Source organism: Octopus bimaculoides, chromosome 15 (genome assembly GCF_046866305.1).
Source record: "Octopus bimaculoides isolate indiv1 chromosome 15, ASM4686630v1, whole genome shotgun sequence".
In the NCBI taxonomy this organism is placed as follows: Eukaryota; Metazoa; Mollusca; class Cephalopoda; order Octopoda; family Octopodidae; genus Octopus; species Octopus bimaculoides.
The window spans coordinates 44,304,383-44,326,939 of NC_142942.1; the positions used below are offsets into that span (position 1 = coordinate 44,304,383).

General features: G+C 35.2%; 1 protein-coding gene across 1 annotated transcript; it reads right to left on the minus strand.

The window, feature by feature from the left end:
• Nucleotides 1-534: 534 nt before the first annotated feature.
• On the minus strand, nucleotides 535-17,497 carry LOC106880836 (zinc transporter ZIP3). The gene is made up of 2 exons (XM_014930965.3): nucleotides 17,148-17,497; nucleotides 535-6,096 (listed from the first exon to the last, which is right to left on the minus strand). The coding sequence occupies exon 2, from the start codon at nucleotides 5,947-5,949 to the stop codon at nucleotides 4,888-4,890; it is 1,062 nt and encodes a 353-aa protein (XP_014786451.1). The 5' UTR covers nucleotides 5,950-6,096; nucleotides 17,148-17,497; the 3' UTR covers nucleotides 535-4,887.
• Nucleotides 17,498-22,557: the final 5,060 nt, after the last annotated feature.

Consider the following 22,557-nt stretch of genomic DNA (forward strand, 5'->3'; position numbering starts at 1 on the left):
CTATAGTATTTTCATATCGTTCACATCACTACTACATTCCTACTATTCCTCTTCTCGTAAATCAGCTTTCCTTTCTTTCCGTGTAGACTGCAAGTAATTCTTTACTGTATATGGCTGAAGATTCGAATCTAGTGAAAATTTACTACCATTTTTAATAACTCCAGGAGGATGCTTCCTCCAGTTGGTTATCGATGGAATTCTGTACCCGATATATACTGCAAGCAGAGGAGCGAACCCTTAACCAGTCCGTCAGGTTTCGAGCTGTTAGTGCTCTCCTCGGTGGTGGACAACCGTCCGCTACTTTTATCTCTTATAGAAATTTTGTAACTAGCTACTTTGCTTGTTGCAAGATCAGTGGGTGGTTGTCACTTATTTTTCTATATATTGTGTGCTTGAACGAACTATTACTCTCTCTAGCTGAGGGGTGTCCACCACTGAAGATTAACAGAAATAATTCGAATACAATAAACGCAAACACACACATGCCTGAATGACTGAAAGCACCAGTGACTCGGCATTAATCGACGCCGTTAGTTAAGAAAATATATATTCTTTATTATTTTCTCTTTATACAAATGTAGATTCACAAAACAACCCCGGCGGGAATTTGAAACTTAGTGACAACTTAAGAACGTTTGCGTATTATACGCTGCGGTGAGTCTTTAATACACAATTTCTAATCACTTATATTAGGACAAAGTCTCAGAGAGAAATAGATGTGTCATTTATGCTATTTTGTGTGTTTGTTTTTTAATAGATGTGTTAATGAAACGAGTGTTGTATGTCTAAATGAATATCAAAAAGTGTTAGTGTATTCTTTCAAGCATAGATGTTTACATTTTCAACAAAAAGACGTTAATGAGGTCACATAACACTCCCGCGGGTGATTGGTTTATTTTCATATGACGTGTAAAATTAGCCGAGTGTTTGTCTACATACCTGTCTTATTCGGCAGATGTGAGCAAGTTTTACTGATTGGGTCACCGTTTCTTAAGACAATGCAGTCCTGTCACTGTGTTTCTGCAAATACGTTCGTCCTATATAAAATTCTGCAGAATACGTACTACGTTATCTTGGTGAGATGTCCTATACACGAGAATAGATATTTTAAAATGTTCAGCAAAATATAGGCTAAACATCATATTTGCTATGTTTTATGTTCATTGTAATCATTTATTTGATTACAATATCACATGGAATTATACTAGCCCACCTTGCATCTATCATACTTCAGTAATGAGGTCACAAGCTAAGTCATTAAGGAGAATCACATGGCTTCCCGATAAAAAAATGTACCTAAAATAAGATTATGTTTCACAATAATATGATAATAGGACTTCACTAACATTTGCTTATCTACAAAATAGGTAATTATTAATATCGTTTAATTATATTTAATATATTTTTAGATAATATTAAATATCCATCCACGACTAGTCGTAACAGATGAATTTAATTCATAACCGCCACCGCTAAACATCATAGTATGCTGAATGTTACAACATAGCATTTTCTCTCACTCTCAAACCTTGGGTACATATGTTGCTCAACTATCATTTCTTCAATATGCTTTAACAGAAAGGTACAGGAATGTTCAATGACGGTTTGAGACCTAGGAGATTGACATAAAACATGTTTAGTTTCAACTTAGGGATGTCCTCCTCTGCAGGAGAAACAAATGAATTAAGAAATTTGCGTTGGGTAAAGTGCAGGGGAACAAAGAACGGATAAAGCGGGAGCCGTGAGGTTACACAGGTATGTCGGATCGGGAGTTATATTAGATGCTGGGAGTATAGGGAAATGTGTGGGGTAAGAGATAGGTATAGAGTATGTATATATTTAAATGTATGTATGTGTATGTATATATACATACACAAACACACAGACACACGCACACGCACTTACACACACAGACACAAAGTAATACACACACACATACAAACATATATATATATATATATATATATATATATATACATATATGTATGTTTGTGTTTTGTGTGTGTGTGTGTGTGATTGTGTGTGTGTGTGATTGTGTGTGTGTGTGTTTTCCTGTCAGTCGATTTCTGTACATGTGTGGGATTTGCCCATAATCCCTGAAAGCAGCACATCCCTGTAGTTACCTTCCGGAGAACACACATAAAACATATATTACATGTATCGCTTTCCTCGATATCAAGTTTCAACTTTTACACACACACGTATATATATATACGTAGAAAATCATATAGTCACTCAGTATACATTACAATATACTAACACAAAAAACGATATGAATCTCATTCTGATATCCTCTTCATACTTAGAGATGCATGCAGATTGAGGGCACACACACACACACACACACACACACACACACACACACACACACACATATTTGTATATGAATGTGTATCTAGGAGTGTCTTTGAAAATACTTTTTAAGCAAGTATGTGAAGTATTATACACGTAGGCAAATATTTGCGTGTGTATATTTGTATATGCACAATTTCATGCTAAGTTTAAATATAATTTTAACTTAATTTTGAAAACAAGAAAAGAACACCGGTGAAATAGGTTGAAGAATTTTAAAATAAGAATGGCTTCCGCGTTAGGTTCAAGAACGGTAATTTGAATGGGAACCCTGGTATCATTGTCCCTTGTACTTAAGTCGTACTTTATTTTATCAACCCGAACTAATAATAGGCAAAATTTACCTCGGCAGGATAAGAATTCTGAAGGTTAAGCGTCGGAAGAAATACCAAGAAGTAATTTTTTCCAACGCTCCAACCATTTTGCAAGTTCCGCACCAGGCCCAAGGCCAAAATGTTTGTTGGGGGTGGTCGCTAGTCGATTACATCGACTCCAGAGTTCAACTGGTATCTTTCACGGACTCCAAAAGGATGAAGACGAGCTCAGCTGAGTGGCATTGGAGGTCAGAACGTAAATACGGACGAAATGCTGGTAAACTTTTTACCACGAGTGCTAAGAATGTTTCCAGCTCTCGGCCTTAATAGTAATGATAATAATAATAATAACAATAATAATAATAATAATAATAATAATGATAATAATAATAATAATAATAAACGACAGAGCTGGGACCTATATACAAAGGAATATATTCACAGACACGACAGAGCTGGGACCTATATACACTGGAAGCTATGCCAACATTATGGAATAGCAACAGAAAAAAGATGGTATAAACACACGCCAGAAAAGGTCACAGAAAACGAGAAAGCAACCATACTCTGGGATATGCCAATACACACAGATAGAGAAATTAAGGCAAATAGACCAGATATAGCTGTCAAAGATCATGAAGGAAAAAAATGCTTTCTAATTGATGTTTCAATACCAGCAGATGACAACGTTTCTCTAAAAGAAATGGAAAAACTTTCAAAATACAAAGACCTGGAAATAGAGATAACTCGAATGTGGAATCTAAAAACAGAAACAATTCCTATCATAGTAGGTGCCTTAGGTATAATAAAAAAATATTCAGACAAATACATAACAAAAACACCAGGACTTACAAATATATATAACATACAGAAAATTGCACTACTGGGTACTGCACACATTCTACGCAAAACACTTTCAATACAGTAAACATAAGAGCACCACAGCAAACCACAGCACATACCCAAGGCGCACAGAGCTGCGCTCGGTAGTGAAGTGAAAGCACGTTATAAAAATAAAACTACTGAATAATAATAATAATAATAATAATAATAATAATAATAATAATAATAATAATAATAATACATTAGAAGTGGCTTTGACCCAAGTTATGCCAGCATTATGAAATGGCAGCAGATCGATGAACTAATTGTACACCAGAGAATTTCACACAGATAGGTAAGTTAAAGTTAAAACGCTTTGCTTATAATATGCTTCACAATGGAAATATTATTATTTGTATATACACAGGAGTTTTTTTCCACTTAACTTACTTTGGAATTTAATTATATTTGGGAGCTGACAGCCTAGTCCTCGATTAGGATGCTTAAAGTGGGTTCTGCTTGATACTTTAATCTAATTATTATAGCTTACACACACACACACACACGCACACACGCGCGCTCACACACGCACACACACACACACACACACACACACACACACACACACGTACACACTCACACACGCACACATCTGCACTCATGTCTATGTGTGTAAATACGTATATGAATGTTACAGGTTGTACCAAAGACAGAGGTATGTTCATTTGTGAAAGCGCTCAAAACAAAGACCGTTGAATAATAATTATATTAAATAATTGCTTTTTACAAATGTACAAGTTTTGAGATTGGAAGGCTGGAGTATGATGCATTAATCCAGTGAAAATACTTGACAACATTTTATGAATCCCGGAATGACGAAACGTGAAGTTGATGTCCTCAGTATATGAAAACGTAACGTAGGAAACCGAAATAAATCTTGCAAGTATTTTGTCCGATTCTAAAAATAAACTAATCCATAAGTGGAAAAGTAGTTATTACCTCCGCCGTCGCTACGGCGGAGGCATTGTTTCAGTCGTGTATGTTTGTTTGTTTTTCTGTGGACAAGATATCTCAGGAACCGCTGGATGGATTCGGATGAAACGTTCAGAGATGTTTGACCTCATGTCTGGCACGAAGTGATTACATTTTGGGATCGATCCGGTTCCGGACAAGGATTTGGGATTATTTTCCCTGTTCTTTTACTTCATTTTTGAGAGCGGTCGGGTTCATTTTTAGTATTCTCGTTTGTGAGAGCAGTCGAGATTATTTCAGATATTTTCATTTTATAAAACATCTCCAGTTAAAATTTGAGAGGATGTCGGTGTTGCCTTGGCGGAGGTTTGCGTTCTTCGAGTGCTCTTGTTTCATATTATGTCACCGTATCCCTGATTGCTTGAACTTAATTAAAAAATACAAGTTCTGTCATCATACCAAAACCGATGATAGCAAATAATATTTGTAAAGGTGTTGCATCATGAGAAATCTCTCGTCCCAGAATCTCAAAAAATGTTACGTACATGAACGTACCTGTTGCCAACGCTTTAAGGAGTGCAGACACAAAGTGTTCAGTAACACTCTCTACGTTTAGGTCTTCGATTAAAATACCTATCACAATACCTATGGGGGAAATCAGAGAGAAAATTAACATTAAAAATATCGTCCGTCTCACGGACCACTGAGCATTTTCAAACATTTGCAGACCAAGTGTGAAACCAATTAATATTTTATGAATAATTACTGCAGTAAACATCGCCCAGATGTTATTAACTGTTTTTTCCAAACCGACGGTTAATCCATCAAAAATTGTATGAAGTGACAAGGCTAGTAACAACAGTACAGAACGTAAACTAGATTCTTTCTCTTCGTTTGAGAAATGCACATGATTATGGGTATCCACATCTACCCGCTTGAGAATCTCACTTCTCATGGATTCTACAGAATGAGCACTAGAAATGGAAAGTCGGCGAGAAATAAGTCGATTTGTATCATCCGATTCTTCCACGGGTAGGCATAAATCTTCTTTTTTTCCGTTTATACTGCTTCCAGATCCAGTTTCGCTTTCATCGTGGAAATCATGATTGTTATTTGAGTTTTTATTGGTTTTTCTCATACAAAGTGAAACGTATTGTTCCATCATTATAATGATGAAAAAGCCAAATATAGTTATAAATTCTGTTGCTGGAAAATTCGTTTTGATATTCAACGTCAGTAGTATTTTCTGCATGTGTTTGCGCACCTCAGGGAGCAGATGAATGAAACAAGCACTTAAAAATACACCTCCACTAAACGTATTCAAGCAGCTTAGAATCATTTTTATTTTTGCGTTATTAAATGATGAAGAATGTTCCTCTCCTTTTCGCTTCAGGAATTTCAGCATAACAAACGGTAACAAACCAGAAGTTATGGTAGATAAAAACACAATGGCGAGTACAACAATTTTGCAAAGAACAATTGGATTCATTGTGCTTAGTTAATGTTTTCAAAGGTGTTCTTATACTTAATATTCTTAGATTTTGTTTCTTGCACTAGTCTAATACTAAGCTAGTATATTCGCAGGAACATTTTTAATTTCCAAGGTAGAGAATATTTTCTTCAAGCTGTTGAGGACCTGCAATACAAAAAGAATTACATAAGATTTTCTTAAAATATATGATTTTGTATCATACTGTAATTTTGGAAACGATTAAGCGTGCAATTAATATTAGTCACCACTAATTAATATTAGTTCTACAGAATTATATAAAAGTGGTCGAAATATAACGCTAGTTATTTCGTTATTAAAATTATATATATATTCTGAAAACAACAGCCTTTGGACATTATAATAAAACAGCAGCAACAAACATTACATCATGAATGGAGTATAATCATCCCTTGTAATTTTATCATAAGGGTCTCTTTCACTTTGGGTTCAAAATTTGGCACAAGGTCAGCAATTTTGGGAGAAGGGTAAGTCTAATACATTGATATTTGTCCTCAAATGGTAGTAATTTTATCGACACCGAAAGGATGAAAGGTGAAATCATGTTCGGCGGCATTTGAACTCAAAATATTAAAAAGGACGAAATGCAGCTATGCATTAATATATTAATACCAATATGCACTGCTCGGTAGTGCAGTGAAAGCATGTGACAAAATGAGACATTAATAATAAAAATAATAATAATGATAATGATAATAATAATAATAATAATAATAATAATAATAATAATAATAATGATGATGATGATGATGACAATGCCAATTACATGAAGGTGAAGATAATGCCAATTATATCATGAAGGTGAAGATAGTGCCAATTATATGAAGGTGAAGACATTGGTAATTATTGCTGGCTCTTGCGAATAGTATCAGATGGCATTAAGAAGAATAAAATGGAAATCGGATTAGAATGCGCAGTAGAACTATTACAGACGGTTGTGCCTCCTTTACATGGCTAGAACAACGAGGAAAGAATTAGATAGATGAAAAGAACGTATAGCATGGTACCGGAGGCTGCAAGCAGCAAGCCCGCTACGCATACAAGACTTCAGGAATTACAGCAAAACCTGAGATGAAAAGAATAAATAATAATAATAATAATAATAATAATAATAATAATAATAATAATAATAATAATAATAATAATAATAATAATTTCAAAATTTTACACTAATGTGTTGCAACAACCTAGTATGATTCCCTCTTGGCTAGTTAATGGTATTACATTCCTAATTCCTAAAAATGAAGAAACAAATTAGTCAAAAAATTATAGACCTGCTTAACAACAATGTATAAAATACTAACATCTGTCTTGACTGAATATACCTATGATTTTTAATAGAAAGTGGCATATTCCATAATGAGCAAATAGGATGTAAACGTGGGTCCTATGGGTGTAAAGCTCGGCTGCTCATCAATAAGATGATCTTGGAAGATTGTCACAAACAACATAAAAACTTGTATACTATACACAAAGTGGCTATACTATAAAAAATACCTTTATTAAGAAATGTCTGGAAAAGTATAAAATACCACCTACTCTGCGAAACTACTTGTCTATAAATATGAGTTCATGGAGAACCACACTGACTTTGAACAGTGACAATGAATCTCTCAATACTGGAGATGAAAGGAATTTCCTGTGGTATTTTCCAGGGTGACTTTCTATCATCACATCTCTTTTGTCTAGCCTTAAGACCTCTTTCGAAACTGCTCGATAAATAAATAGAAAATAATAATATTAACTTCCAACGAAAATCAGTCTTAAAGAGGAAGATGTTGTGGCGAGAGTCATTGACACGCCTGGGGCATTGGGAGAATGGACGAGCCGAACTCTGGTAAAGAGTAGAAGTGGTGGTAGTCGAGAGAGAGAGCGTTTGCTAGTCTTGCGAAGCACGTCGTGGAAACACATTAATTAACCTCCGTTTCGTAATTTATATATCTAACTTGTGTTAAGGATAATAATAATAATAATAATAATAATAATAATAATAATAATAATAATAATAATAATAATAATAATAATAATAATAATAATACCAATAATAACAGGAGCACGCAGAGAGAGCAAACCTCCACCAAGGCCCAAGCCTAGTACTTATTCTATCGGTCTCTTTTGCCGAACCGCTAAGATACGGGGACGTAAACACACCAGCATCGCTTGTCAAGCGCTGTTGGGAGGACAAACACACACACACATACACACACACACATATATATATGTGTGTGTGTGTGTGTGCGTGTGTGTGTGTGTATACATATATACGACAGGCTTCTTTCAGTTTCCGTCTATCAAATCCACTCACAAGACTTTGGTCGGCCCGAGGCTATAGCAGAAGACACTTGCCCAAGGTGCCACGCAGTGGGACTGAACCCAGAGCCATGTGGCTCGTAAGCATGCTACTTACCACACAGCCACTCAAACGCCTACCCTTTGCAAATCTACACTTTGCTAATCTAATGAATGTTAAGTGACACTTGTTGCTTGTACATTGTTGGGGGATGTGTAATGACAGCATGTTTTTAGTGTTTTATGAAACCAGGCAGTCTCATAAGAGGTAGAACGTGATTTTCGGATACATAATTGAGCCCATTGATATACTTGTCGATGGTGTGTATATAGACCGGAAGAATGACAGAGGTATGCGAGAACTAAGCAAGAACTCACTTTATCAACCACTACTTAATAAAGACTCAATAGTCGAGTGACCATCACTAACAGATATAACATACTCCAAAATTCCAAGATTTTTGAGGATATAAAAATATTTCCCAACATAACAATGGTGACAATGAAGTACGGAACACTACACAGATATTGTAGTTCTTTGCCGTCACTCGCAAGTGTGTAACTTGTACCACCCTCACACAAACTGTTTAGGAATCTATGTAGTGACGAGTAGCCTATAATTATGTCTGTGTGTGTGTGTATATATTCTTTTATTTTTTTTATTGTTTCAGTCATTTGAATGCGACTATACTGGAGCATCGCTTTTTTAGTCGAGCAAATCGACTTCAGGACTTATTCTTTGTAAGCCTAGTACTTATTCTATCAGTCTCTTTTTGCCGAAGCGCTAAGTTACGGGGACGTAAACACACCAGCTTCGGTTGTCAAGCGATGTTGGGGGAGGGACATACACAAACACACACACATGTACACATACACGCAGACACACACACATGCACACACACACACATGCACACACACACACACATACACACACACACACACACACACACACACATATATATATATATATATATACACATATATATATAGATATATACGACGGGCTTTTTTCAGTTTCCGTCTACCAAGTCCATTCACAAGGCTTTGGTCGGCCCGAGGCTATAGTAGAAGACACTTGCCCAAGATGCCACTCATATATATACATCATATATATATATATATATATATATATATATATATATATATATATATATATATACGTATGCATTTTTCGTCTGTCGTTGTTTATTCACAATTCATTTTTCATTTACATATGTATATTGTGTGTGTGTGTGTGTGTGTGTGTGTGTGTGTGTGTGAGTGGCTGTGATTGGCAAAAAACACTCATAATGCCACTTTAAAAATTTTTCTTGAATAAAGTCTGCAAGGGAGACCTTCGTATTCAGGAAGAAATGTCAAATATTGTAAACAATATATTTTCAGCTGAAGTTGATCAATGCTACTTGTCTTGATTTCTTTAAACCGATGTCGACGTCGTCGTCGTCGTCGTTGTTCTTCTTCTTCTTTTTCCTCGTCTTCTCCTTCTTCTTCTCATTATTATTATTATTATTATTATTATTATTATTATTATTATTATTATTGTTCAGTAGTTTTATTTTTATAGCGTGCTTTCACTTCACTACCGGTCGCAGCTCTGTGTGCCTTGGGTATGTGCTGTGGTTTGCTGTGATGCTCTTATGGTTACTGTATTGATTATTATTATTATTATTATTATTATTATTATTATTATTATTATTATTATTATTATTATTATTATTATTATTATTATCATTGTTCGGGTTTAATTTTGTACTCTTATGTATATCATTGTTTTGCGGAAACATTTCATATTTCATGTCAGACCACTGTGTTTTCGCTAGTTCTACAAATAGCAGCCATGTCTTTCTCCAATTCATACCCTACTAAGCTAAGTAATGATAAGAGGATGCAGGTTTTAAATAATGTAACCTACAACATTCCTGTCTATGATGACTTCATTATGACAGAATTACTCTTATCAAAGACCTGTTCGATCAGCAGACATATGATAAGCAACCTTTTACCTTTCATTTTGGATATTAGTTCCGTTTTTATCAGACCAACATCATCATTGTGATAGAGGATCCTTGAACAGATTCTCCTGTACTGCATTTATGCTATTTTAATCGCTTAGTCAAACAGAAAGGGGCATTGCTCACGTGATTTGCAGGCCCATTCGAAACTGATGAAATCGTTGTCTTAAACGTTGAGTCTAAAATGTTGCATGCCAACATCTGCAAGAAAGAACACGAGCAAGGTGAAAGTTCCAACAGACCGAGGTTCTGGGTAGGAGGGAGCAGGTCAGTGTTGGGGAAGGGATGAATGCAACAAGAAGGAAGAGAGATTGAGTTGGAGGTCTGTGAGTAATAGAAGTACAAGAGGAGTCAGCGGCGCAGATTAGAAGCTATTAGAGTACGAAGGTCGTGGAGGTACGTGACCATCCAGCTACGATAAGTAAACAGTGGAGATACGAGACCAATCAACACTTTTGTCATAAGAAATCTTCAGAATACGTAAATGTAACGTAATCATAGTTACGTCAATAAATTGTGTGATTTGGCGAGCGGGATGGCAAAAATTCATCAAGCTATGACTCAAAAGCGATAGTTTTAAAATTTGGTCTTTCCAAACTGCTGTAACCACAGTTACACCCATACTTTCGCCAGTAATACAGAATCCTATCAAAAATGTCATCGCCCCTGTTACGGCAAGAAATTGTCTCTAAACAGAAGTAAACTAGAACACGCGAGCTATGTATCACAACCATAAAGAAAATCAATCCCGGCAAAAGGATAACGATCGCATATTAATTTCTGGTGAAATAACCCCAGTTCAGGCCTGAGCAATCAGACAGGTCTATATTCCTGTTGGTTGTTGTTGTTGTTTAACTCTTATTCAGGCTCGATTGATCGGATCTATACTCTTGTTCTTATTTTGCACCAGTTCATACGAATTCATATGTATGTGTGTGTGTATTGTCCTAGTTCATGTATATATATATATAGTAATATTAATGATAATCCATGGATTGAATTTATAAGTGTTTTAATGCATCGCTACGTGCGTTTTCACAAATCATCACACATTATATTGACACAGCTCAGTAAACCCCATAAACTTCATTTGGCTTTTTGGTATCGTTATGTAGTAGCCGGCATAATAAAATAAAACCTTTAATATGCATACTGAAAAACGTATATAGTATATATATATTGCTAAGTTATATATATCAATCTATCTTGGACAATATACATACGTCATATAAAGATTTTCGAAAGATATTAACAGAAATGTTTCCGCCACACACTCGGAATAAGCTGGTCCTATGATGAGCTTCTGCTTTGGGAAACAGAAAGAATATTAATCCGAAGAAAACGCACAGGAATTCATTAAACTCAAATTTGAAATGCCTTAGATTGTGTGTGTGTGTATGTGTGTATGTGTGTGTGTGTGTGAGTGTGTGTGTGTGTGTCTTTGTATATGGTGTGTTGTGAATTTATTGAAAGAAATCCCATAAAACTCAACAAGTTTGTTAAAAATGGAGAAGAGATGTTTAAATATATAAGAGAATTTTAATTAATGCAGTCGATCGTTTCGTATAGCGAATTCATGGTTGAATAGAATTAATTAAATTGAATTAAATTAAAGTAATTATATTTAGTTAATACGTAACTGGACTCACATCTCCTTTTCTCATAAGGATAAATATGAATCTCCCACATCCTATTCTGCTATTTCTTTTCTCAATTCGTTTGCAAAAAGTTTGTTCAGGCTTCAGTCTGCCGACAGGTGTCTCTCTGTGCGGTCGTTCTGCCATGTGGTGCGACTTTGTTTTTCGTCGTTTCTTGCTTTCCGTTGTTTCGTCGTTTTTCGTTGTTCCTTCTGAAACGAAGGAACAGCGTGCTTCCGTGAAATGTTGTTTTCTGCAGAAGAAAACGACGGTCAAAAAGAGCTGTCATGTTTCACACTGCTTACAAGGACGCTTTCATAAACAAAACAAAAGTTTACGAGTGGTTTCCACGGTTTAGGAATGGTCACTTGTCGCTTGAAGAACAATCTCGTTCAGGACGAACGTCGACCTCCTGAACAAGGAAAACATCATGAGAATTCAGGAAATTATCTCGGAGGACCTTCACCAAAATATTGACGAACTTGTTGATAAAACTGGTGTATCTTGGAGCACTTGCCAAAGAATTTTGAGCGAGGAATTGCAAATGAAAAGAGTTACAGCAAAAGTTGTGCCTCGCTTGCTCATGGAAGATCAAAATGTCACAAAATGTCACAGAAGTTTAAAATGTCACAGATGAAAGCGCGTTGTGAAATGAAAGAGCAGATGGCAGTTGATCCGGACATTTTTCCGAAGGTCATCACGGGTGACGCAGGCTGATGCTATGGAATTTGTAGATATGAAAGGGATGGAGATAAAAACCGCAGATGCGTTAAAAGGCATCACTTCGCAAGAGTTCCAGCAATGCATGGAATAGTGGAAAACGCGGCTGGACTGACGCATTGTTTCAAATGGAGAATAGGTTGAAGGTGATAAAAGTCTAAACATGTAAAACTAAGTGAATAAAATAATATTGTGAAATTCCGGTTTCTTTTGCGTATCTCCATACACATGCAAACACATTGATACACGCACATATACATACATAAATAGGTAGATATAGCTATAGAAATGTATGCAGTACCTACGCATGTATGTATATATATGAATATATATTAACATATATACCAATACATATGTATATACATATATGCGCGTGTGTGTGTCTATATATATATATATATATATAAACACACATACATGCATATATATGAATGTGTGTGTGCGTGTGTTGTGTGTGTGTGTGTGTGTGTGTGTGTGTGTGTGTGTGTGTGTGTGTGTGTGTGTGTGTGTGTGTGTGTGTGTGTGTGTGTGTGTGTGTGTGTGTGTGTGTGAATTGTTGCAAACTGTAAAAACAGAAATGCCTTTATATATTTATTATTCCATACATATGAAATCTTTTTTCGCCTTTTTACAAACAAATTTCGTCATAAATTTCTATATAAAGAGTTAACAAAAATATCTTACCTACCAATTCTACGCTTGTCTTCCATATTACTTATCTGTATTCACAGAGTGTTTCACAAAACTATTCCCCTCTACTTTTATAAATACTTCAATGCAGCTCACATTTTCTTGTATACATAGAAATTGTTTGTATATAATACACATTCTGCCTGAAATCTTATAAGATCTGTAGCATAAAAGCTAACCCCTATTGTAGTATGAACACGTGTAAGAAGTAATCTTAAATTCTTGAAAATCTCCCATAAACACACACAAACACACAAGCACATATACCCACGTATTCTCATTCTATGTGTACACACACACTCACGCACATATGTCTATATACACATGTGTGTATATATGTATATATATATGTATATATATATATATATATATATATATATATATATATATATATATATATATATATATATATATATATATATATATATATAAATATATATATATATATATATGTATGTATGTATGTATGTATTTATATAATATATTTACGCACACATCAACGCACACATATACACAATGTGCATTTTGAATGAATAGGCGATCTTTAGACTTTGGATTTTCTGACCACAGTCACACAACTATAACAATAGTATCAAACATTTCCCTTTGGCATCTCTAAACTTGCGAGTTCTGCTAGAGTCACCTAGTCGGGCTTTCACATCAGTGAATCATATAGTAAGTGAATAGTGCACAATCATTTTTGTATCACAGCCAATTTATACCACGTTCCTGGAAATAGCGTGCGTAACATAAGCACAATAAAACGCACAATACAGTATTTAATTTTTATATATATGGGTAAAGATTTTTAAAAACCCTTACGTCGTGTATGACCATGGGATTGCACTAAAAAAGTCGTTTCTTCTGATGGCTGAAACGAAGGAACAGCGTGCTTCTGTGAAAGTCGTTTCTTCTTATGGCAAGGTTATTTATAGAAGACCAGCAGTCGCTCATGCATACCAACTACCCCTCTCTATGCCATCGATGTTATCCAACGGAACAGCCAAAACAGCTTGGCAACAGTGACGTCCCAAATCATTTCTATAGCTGAATGAACCGGAGCAATGTGAAATAAAGTGACTTTCTCAGGAACACAACACACAGCCCGTTCAGGGTATCAAACTCACTGCCTCATGTTTGTGAGGCCGATACTCTAAACACTGAACCATGCGCCACCACATTAAATTATATATATATATGTATTATATATCACCTATATAATACATACACACACACACCATATATATATGTAATAATAATAATAATAATATTAATAATAATAATAATAATAATAATAATAATAATAATAATAATAATAATAATAATAATAATAATAATAATGATAATAATAATAATAATAATGCCCGGATGCAGTACCAGGCAGTGGCTCTCATGGCTTCTGATCTTAATTGATTTCTCTCGGTATAAAAGATGGGCTACAGCAAATATTTTGCTCAATACTATAGATTTGCTTGTCAGTTGTTTGACCTTAACCAGTTGAGCATGTCCCTTGATGGCCGACGATATGTGCATCTCTGATCCTGAGCAGAAGTAGTGGGGGAGCATCATAGCCATGTGTTGAGAGGAATTCTTTGGGATTTGGATAATTCACGTTTGGAAACATGGGTGTTTTGCTTAACATCCTTAAAAAAACCTTATTCAGGGACCTTTTGAGCACGATGGGCTACTCGACCTGAAGAAAATTCTAACTGGGCCCTACCTGCGTGGTCATACGCTGTTAATCTTGATATGAGACCACCATGTCGCGCAAATATATTTGTAATGCATGTGCCTGGTGTACCCTTATCAGTCGGGTAGTCATGATGGGTATAATGGGCTTCATATATTTTACCCTAGTGTCACTTTGATGGCAAGGACTGCTCTCTCACTCAATAATAATAATAATAATAATAATAATAATAATAATAATAATAATAATAATAATAATAATAATAATAATAATGAAGATGATGATGATGATTCAGGTACATTGGAGCTGGCATGCACACTAGAAATTCTCTTCGCAGAGTATACGGTTTTAGATTCGTTCTTCGTATGCAACGTTAAGAGTAAATGTTCAGTCAGTGCCCTCTGAAATAAAATAATTAATAGCTGGGGATAGTACGGAAGCTCGTCTTATATATGTGTCTGAAGGCTTGTGTGCGTATGTGTGCGCCTGTTTGCTTTGTTTCATTTTAGTCAGTTTTCCGTAAGCATTCATAACATAAAATATTGTTGCCATTAAAGTGGTACCACTGTTGCCTATCGGTGCATTATGCGTTCATATCTGTAAATCCTACCGGAAACATGACTTATGCGGAAGCAAGTAAGGATTGGCGATAGGAAGAACTTCTGACGGTAGATATAAGATACACAGTGACAATTTAAACAACTTAGACACTTAAACTGCAGAATGTTGACTGGAACAGCTGCAGATCTATATTTCTGCTTCCGTAATATAAAAGAGAAGTTGTAGATTCATAAAAACAAATAAGGACAGTAATTTATTCTTAGGATCATTAATTCCAAAATAGAACCGAAGATAGAGGTTGCCGGAGGTAGCCGGAGGTAGCCGGAGATACCCAAATTAGGCTACAAAGTGAAGTATTGGTAATCCTGAAGTCTTCCATATCGATGTGAAGTATCCATGCAAAAGACACTTGCATTAGGATGACAGTGATTCCTTCACTTGAAACAAGTTAAACAGAACGGAAAATTATAAGTTTTACAGTGGGAGCATTCTATAATTAACGATTATTTAATGGATCAGTATGAAATAAAGAAAGGGAACATCATTAATTGTTACTATGGTTCAAAGTACAACACGGGCAAACTAAGTGAACGTTGATAACTGACTGAATGTGTTATGGATTTTAATATACACACACATGCAGATCATTATTTAGTTACGTACAAACATATATATAAACTGTCTATACACTCTAAAGATATATAAGCATATATAATTGCACATACAAATATATATAGAATGACGTGTGTGTAGTGTATTACAAATTGATCCAACAAAAATAATTTTGTTTCGTCAAAACTTTCAAACGGTCTATCATTGTGTTTTATTTTAAGAGAACTCGCTATTTTCCGCTGAATAATAGTAAAACTAGGACTTATCAGTGCGTGTCTCTATGTCTGTTTGTCTCTGTCTGTATATGTGTCTCTCTCTCTCTCTCCTCTCTCTCTCTCTCTCTCTCTCTCTCTCTCTCTCTCTCTCTCTCTCTCTCTCTCTCTCTCTCTCTCTGTCACACACACACACACACACACACTGTATATGAATATAAACAAAATCGAAAAATCGAATACATACATTTTGTGTATGTTTGTTCGATCTTGTTTATATACCTCGAGCTAGTTTAATTCATATTTGAATATATATATATATATATATATATATATATATATATATATACGCATGTTCATTTAAGTAGTTATATGTTGTATGTATGTATATATACATACATATATATATATATATATATATATATATATATATATATATATATGTGTGTGTGTGTGTGTGTGTGTGTGTGTGTGTGTGTGTGTGTATGTATGTATGTATGTATGTATATATGTATATACTTATACATATTTACATAGACAGATGGATAGCTAGAGAGAGATAGCTACATAGATACATACATGCATACATACAGACATACATACATACATACATACATACATGCATACATACATACATACATATATACATACATAGGTAGGCAGGCAGGCAGGTAGGTAGGTAGGTAGGTAGGTAGGTACAAAGGTAGCTAGGTACGTGATGTCTTGTGGAGGTGATCGAACGATCAAAACTTACCCTGGTACCCGAAGCTGCAGCTGAAATCCATTAGCCACCATTTGATGTCCGCTGATCTCTTGAGGTGTGTCTGTCTGTTTCGCCTCTTATGTTTTGTTCATTGTTCAAGAAAATATTCACCGACCGATCTGGCCACTCACAGATTCGTACGTGTTGATACATACACGCTCATATATTCACATTGATATAAACATCCTCACATAGACACACATATACATACAGCATGTACTTATACTCTAGCATTGTAATTCACACCACACACATACACATACACACACACAAATATATATATATAGACAAAGTATTATGTCATACGTATTATTTTATATAGAACTACCCCATTTCCGTCATCTCCCTTTTATTTTGTCTACTCCCTCTATTTTTCTTCCTTCTCTTATTCCTCTCACCTTCCTACCTCTTGTAGTCTACCTAAGTAGAATCACATTATTACCCCCCCCCCACTCTCTGTCTTTCTGTTTTTCTCTCCCCCTCTCTCTCTCTATGTTTCTTTCACTCATTCACTCTCTATCTATCTTACACGTGATCTCTTCCTCACACTTTCTGGTGCTGGTATTTATAATGATGATGATGATCGTGGTGGTGGTGGTGGTGGTGGTGGTGAAAATGCGGGTTGTTGATATCAGCAGCTGCGTAAGATAAAAAAGACAATACGATTCGTATTGAGAATGACTGACCTCAATTGATAATGTCAAAAATAACGACGCTAACGTCGTAATGTAATGCCCTTGTTACGAATAACATGAATCTCACGTGTGATACCTTATACTGGATCACTGAGTAATACTGCAAATTTGAGTAATACTGCAAACCTGCAGCTCACAACGTCCTGTCTTTTTGTCTTAATCATAACTGTCATCTGAGATTTAATTGGTACGGCCTGAGCACAGGAAAAACCTCCTTATATCATAGTTTCAATGCAGCTTTCAGGAAATCTACTCGCTTTCATTTTTGCATGTGTCCGGTTGTCGACGCTTAATGAAAATCAAGCGCTTCAGCTACTCTTGTGCTATTGTCTGTCACACTCATTTCTCTATGTTTCCTCTAGCATCTGAGTCTCTCTTTCTTTCTCTCTCCCTCTCGCTCTTTGTCTATCTCCGGGCAGCCTAATATATATATATATATATAGGTAATGTCCGTAGCCACTTCATCATGGCTGTCCGTTCGAATAGATTTTTTAGAGTTAGAGCGAGTATACAGCTGTATAAATATGTATTTACCTTCTTGCAAAAGATAGACATCATCAGAACGAAAAAGATAAAGATAAACAAAAAGGAGAATAGAGCCTGATATATGGAAACAGCTGTAAACTCACTCGAACTCTCATCCCTCTTAACTAATTAAATAATGGCTTTATAGCACCAAAGATCCACTTCCAATTGTTATTTATTTCTCCATTTCATTTTCTTATCGTCTGTATATACATTAAACTACGGTTTACCGTTTATATTACTTACTGCCGTATACCTTATAACAAGGACCATACATACTGAGGTAATTACCAGGAGTGTCTCTGCATAAATCTATCCCTGAGGTTCACTACAGCCGTTTCAGACGTGTCTTTTTTTTTTATGAACAAATCAACTACATCCTGTAAAAAAAAATCCGTTTCTTCCCGTGAATTAAAATAAAAATAAGATACGATTTAATGTTTAGGATTTTCCACACAAACAGTATAAAATGCATATTGACTCTGCCATCTCTGTGCTAGTTAAGAGAGTAAATTGGGGAATGCTCTTTTGACCTTAAATATACGTTGTAATAAATCTATCCACACCTCTAGACGATGGAGAAAGAAGAAGAAAAGAAAACAACTCATATTCCAGTTATAGGAAGCTAAAGAGTCATTGTTATTAGAATAGTTATTAGAATAGTTCGATTCCATGGAATCCTGCAAGAAATCATGTGTGTGTGTGTGTGTGTGTGTGTGTGTGTGTGAGTGTTTCTATAGATAGATAGATAGATAGATAGATAGATAGATAGATGGATAGATAGATAGATAAAGCTAAACATCCTATCTGGCCACCACAGACCCTAGACCTCGATATCATTGAACATTTATGATGCATTTTAGAAAAAACAAGTAAGGAGTTGATATCCTCCACCATCATCGCTACAAGAACTGGAGACAAGAACTGTATACATTATAGAACATTTATAAATAGGAGGTTTTACAGCTGTTTCCAGGATATTGATTATATCCCTTCATCGGAGACGGTGTGATAGGATGATTAAGCACTAGTTAGTTTAGTTAAGATAGGAAATAGAGAGTGAATGTAGGGATATTGTATTTGTAAATCCATTGTTTAGGCAGAATGGTATACAAATAAGATTCCAATACCTTGTGAGTAAAACTATTGCTTAACCATCCTCTCACACAGTCTCCGATGAAGGGATATAACAACTATCTTGGAAAGAGCTGTAAGACCTATTTATAAATGTTGCATATTATACACGGCCTTGGTTTTTTATCTCATTACGAAAAGTAAATCCTTATACATACACACACACACACACACATACACACACACACACACACACACACACACACACACATATATATATATATATATATATATATATATATATATATATATATATATATATATATATATATATATATATATAATTGATTGCCGCAGTTAATGACGTATAATCATCGCTTAAACAAAATTAATAAGGAATTGTAAGATGTGGTTCTATTATATAGACTCTGTAGTTGGAGAAGTGTAGGTGTTTATCTAGGCAGTATAAAGACGTCTTGATAGCAAGATATGCTATCTCATCACATCTTTTGAATTTTATTTAACGCATTCACCTGAATGATGTCGCGAGGCATTACACGACATTAAATGTCGTGTGTTAAATGTTGAGCGCGAAGAAGTTTTTTTGTTTTTTTTTGTTGCCATGGCAATTAAAATTAAAATGTCTATGTAGAAACTTTTGTTAATCTGCGGAAGGAAGTGGAATAACTCAAAAGAATGTGAAAAATTAAGAATTCAATGGAACAGGAAAGAGGTGTAAAATTATATTGCTAACTCAGAAGTGAAGCAATACTTATGCACACTTACAGGCACGCATGCATACATTACATACATACATACATACATACATACATACATACATACATACATACATACATACATACATACATACATACATATGGCGGCGAACTGGCAGAGACGTTAGCACGCCGGGCGAAATGCTCAGCGGTATTTCGTCTGCCGCTACGTTCTGAGTTCAAGTTTCACCGAGGTCGACTTTACCTTTCATCCTTTCGGGGTCGATTAAATAAGTACCAGTTACGCACTGGGGTCGATGTAATCGACTTAATCCGTTTGTCTGTCCTTGTTTGTCCCCTCTGTGTGTAGCCCCTTGTGGGTAGTAAAGAAATAACATACATACATACATACATACATAAAGCGCACAACGAAGACTAGCCAGTTGCATGAATATTGAAAATAAAAGAATAACGCTATATCCAATATCGAACCAGACAAAGTTTCGATCATCGAAATTATCTGGTTTTGATCTACCCCAGGTGAGAACGGAAGGTAGCCTGAAGATAAAGAATTCTTTGAAATTGATATGTCATTAATGAAAGGATGGCTTGTCCATCAGGAAATACGAGGAAAACATTTCAAGCTTGTTTTAGTTTCAATAATCGTCATCAGCTTAATAGGAAAATAAAACATGGCTATTAATGAATTATGCTAAACTAAGAGAATTAATAGACGAGGAAAATTTGCCGCTCTGTTTTGGTTACCAAACAGAATATCTACAGAATGGTAGTCTTCTTTGCTTCTTTCGTCCTGTCTTCTATCATACATCGTTCCACTTGTCCCTAAAGATAATCGATATTCTCTTTCTTTGTTTGGGTGTGTGTGTGTGTGTGTGTGTTTGTGTGTGTGTGTGTGTGTGTGTGTGTCTGTGTCTGTGTGTCTGTGTGTGGGGGGGTGCGTATGTGTGTGCATTAATGTGTCATGTGTGCGTGTGAGTAATTTTATGTATGTGTTCATTCGACGAATATTTATTCATCCACCTCAATAAAAGTAAGATAAATTTGACTCAGGCAGAATTTGAATTCAAAGCCTAGCAACCCGAAACAAACACTTCAAGACGGGATTGGCTTAACGTGAGAGCACCGGAAAATGCCTTCCGCTATTTCTTCCAACTCTCTATGTTCTAAGGTTCAAACTTGCCTTTCATATTTGCAGACTTGATTAAATATTGGAAGTAATGATATCGACTACACTTGGTACCATTTGTGTCTATCCTCGAACAACTCTGGCAGTTCTTCCCCTATTATTTTGATTCTACCTGTCAAGAAAAGAGCATCCATTAGAACTTCTCGTATCCTTCAAATTTCCCAAAAGAACAAGGCAAACGCAGATGTAGATATATCTCTGTTTATCATTAATAATTTTTTGGGAATAAACCAAAATATAGGTTAAGGGGTTAAGTATGGTTCTCGTAAATACTGAGTGACGTAAAAGAAGTTATTTTGAATTCGATGTTCCTTTCCACTCGACATATCTCATTCTATAGATGTGCTTTGCAGTGGTAGATTTAAGAAGTCGATTCATATGATAGTGTCATACTGATGCTTTCTTATAACTACAATTCTTATACCACGCAATTGATATATATATATATATTCTTTTATTCATTTACTTGTTTCAGTCATTTGACTGCGGCCATGCTGGAGAACCGCCTTTAGTCGAACAAATCGCCCACAAGACTTATTCTTTGTGAGCCTGGTACTAATTCTATCACTATGTTACGGGTGCGTAAACACACTAACATCGGTTGTCAAGCGATGGTAGAGGGACAAACACAGACACTCACACACAACTTTATGCATATATATATATATATATATATATATATATATATATATATATATATATATATATACATATATATACCACGGGCTTCTTTCAATTTCCATCTAAGGAATTCACTCACAAGGCTTTGGTCGGCCTGCAGCTACAGTAGAAAGCACTTGTCCAAATTGCCTCGCAGTGGGACTGAACCCCAAGTCATGTGGTTGGGAAGTATGCTATTTACCAGACAGTTGCACTTGCGCCTATTTATATATATGTATATATATATATAATTTTATATATACGTATATGAGTGTGTGTATGTATCCATATATATTTGAATATATATCTACATATTCGTGTATATGTAAATATATATGTGTGTGTGTGTGTGTGTGTGTGTGTGTAATGTAGATATATATATATATATATATATATATATATATGCGAGTAAAAATAAATACAAAAAAGGTGGGTTTTTTTGTATGATTGTGTATAGAGGAATATATTATTTTGCTTAAAAGAGTTCCAACACTGTCTGTTTTTTTATGTTTTATTTATATTCC

Bases quoted from the DNA above. Each gene is read 5' to 3' on its own strand.
- LOC106880836 (XM_014930965.3), bottom strand. From the start codon at position 5,949: ATGAATCCAATTGTTCTTTGCAAAATTGTTGTACTCGCCATTGTGTTT.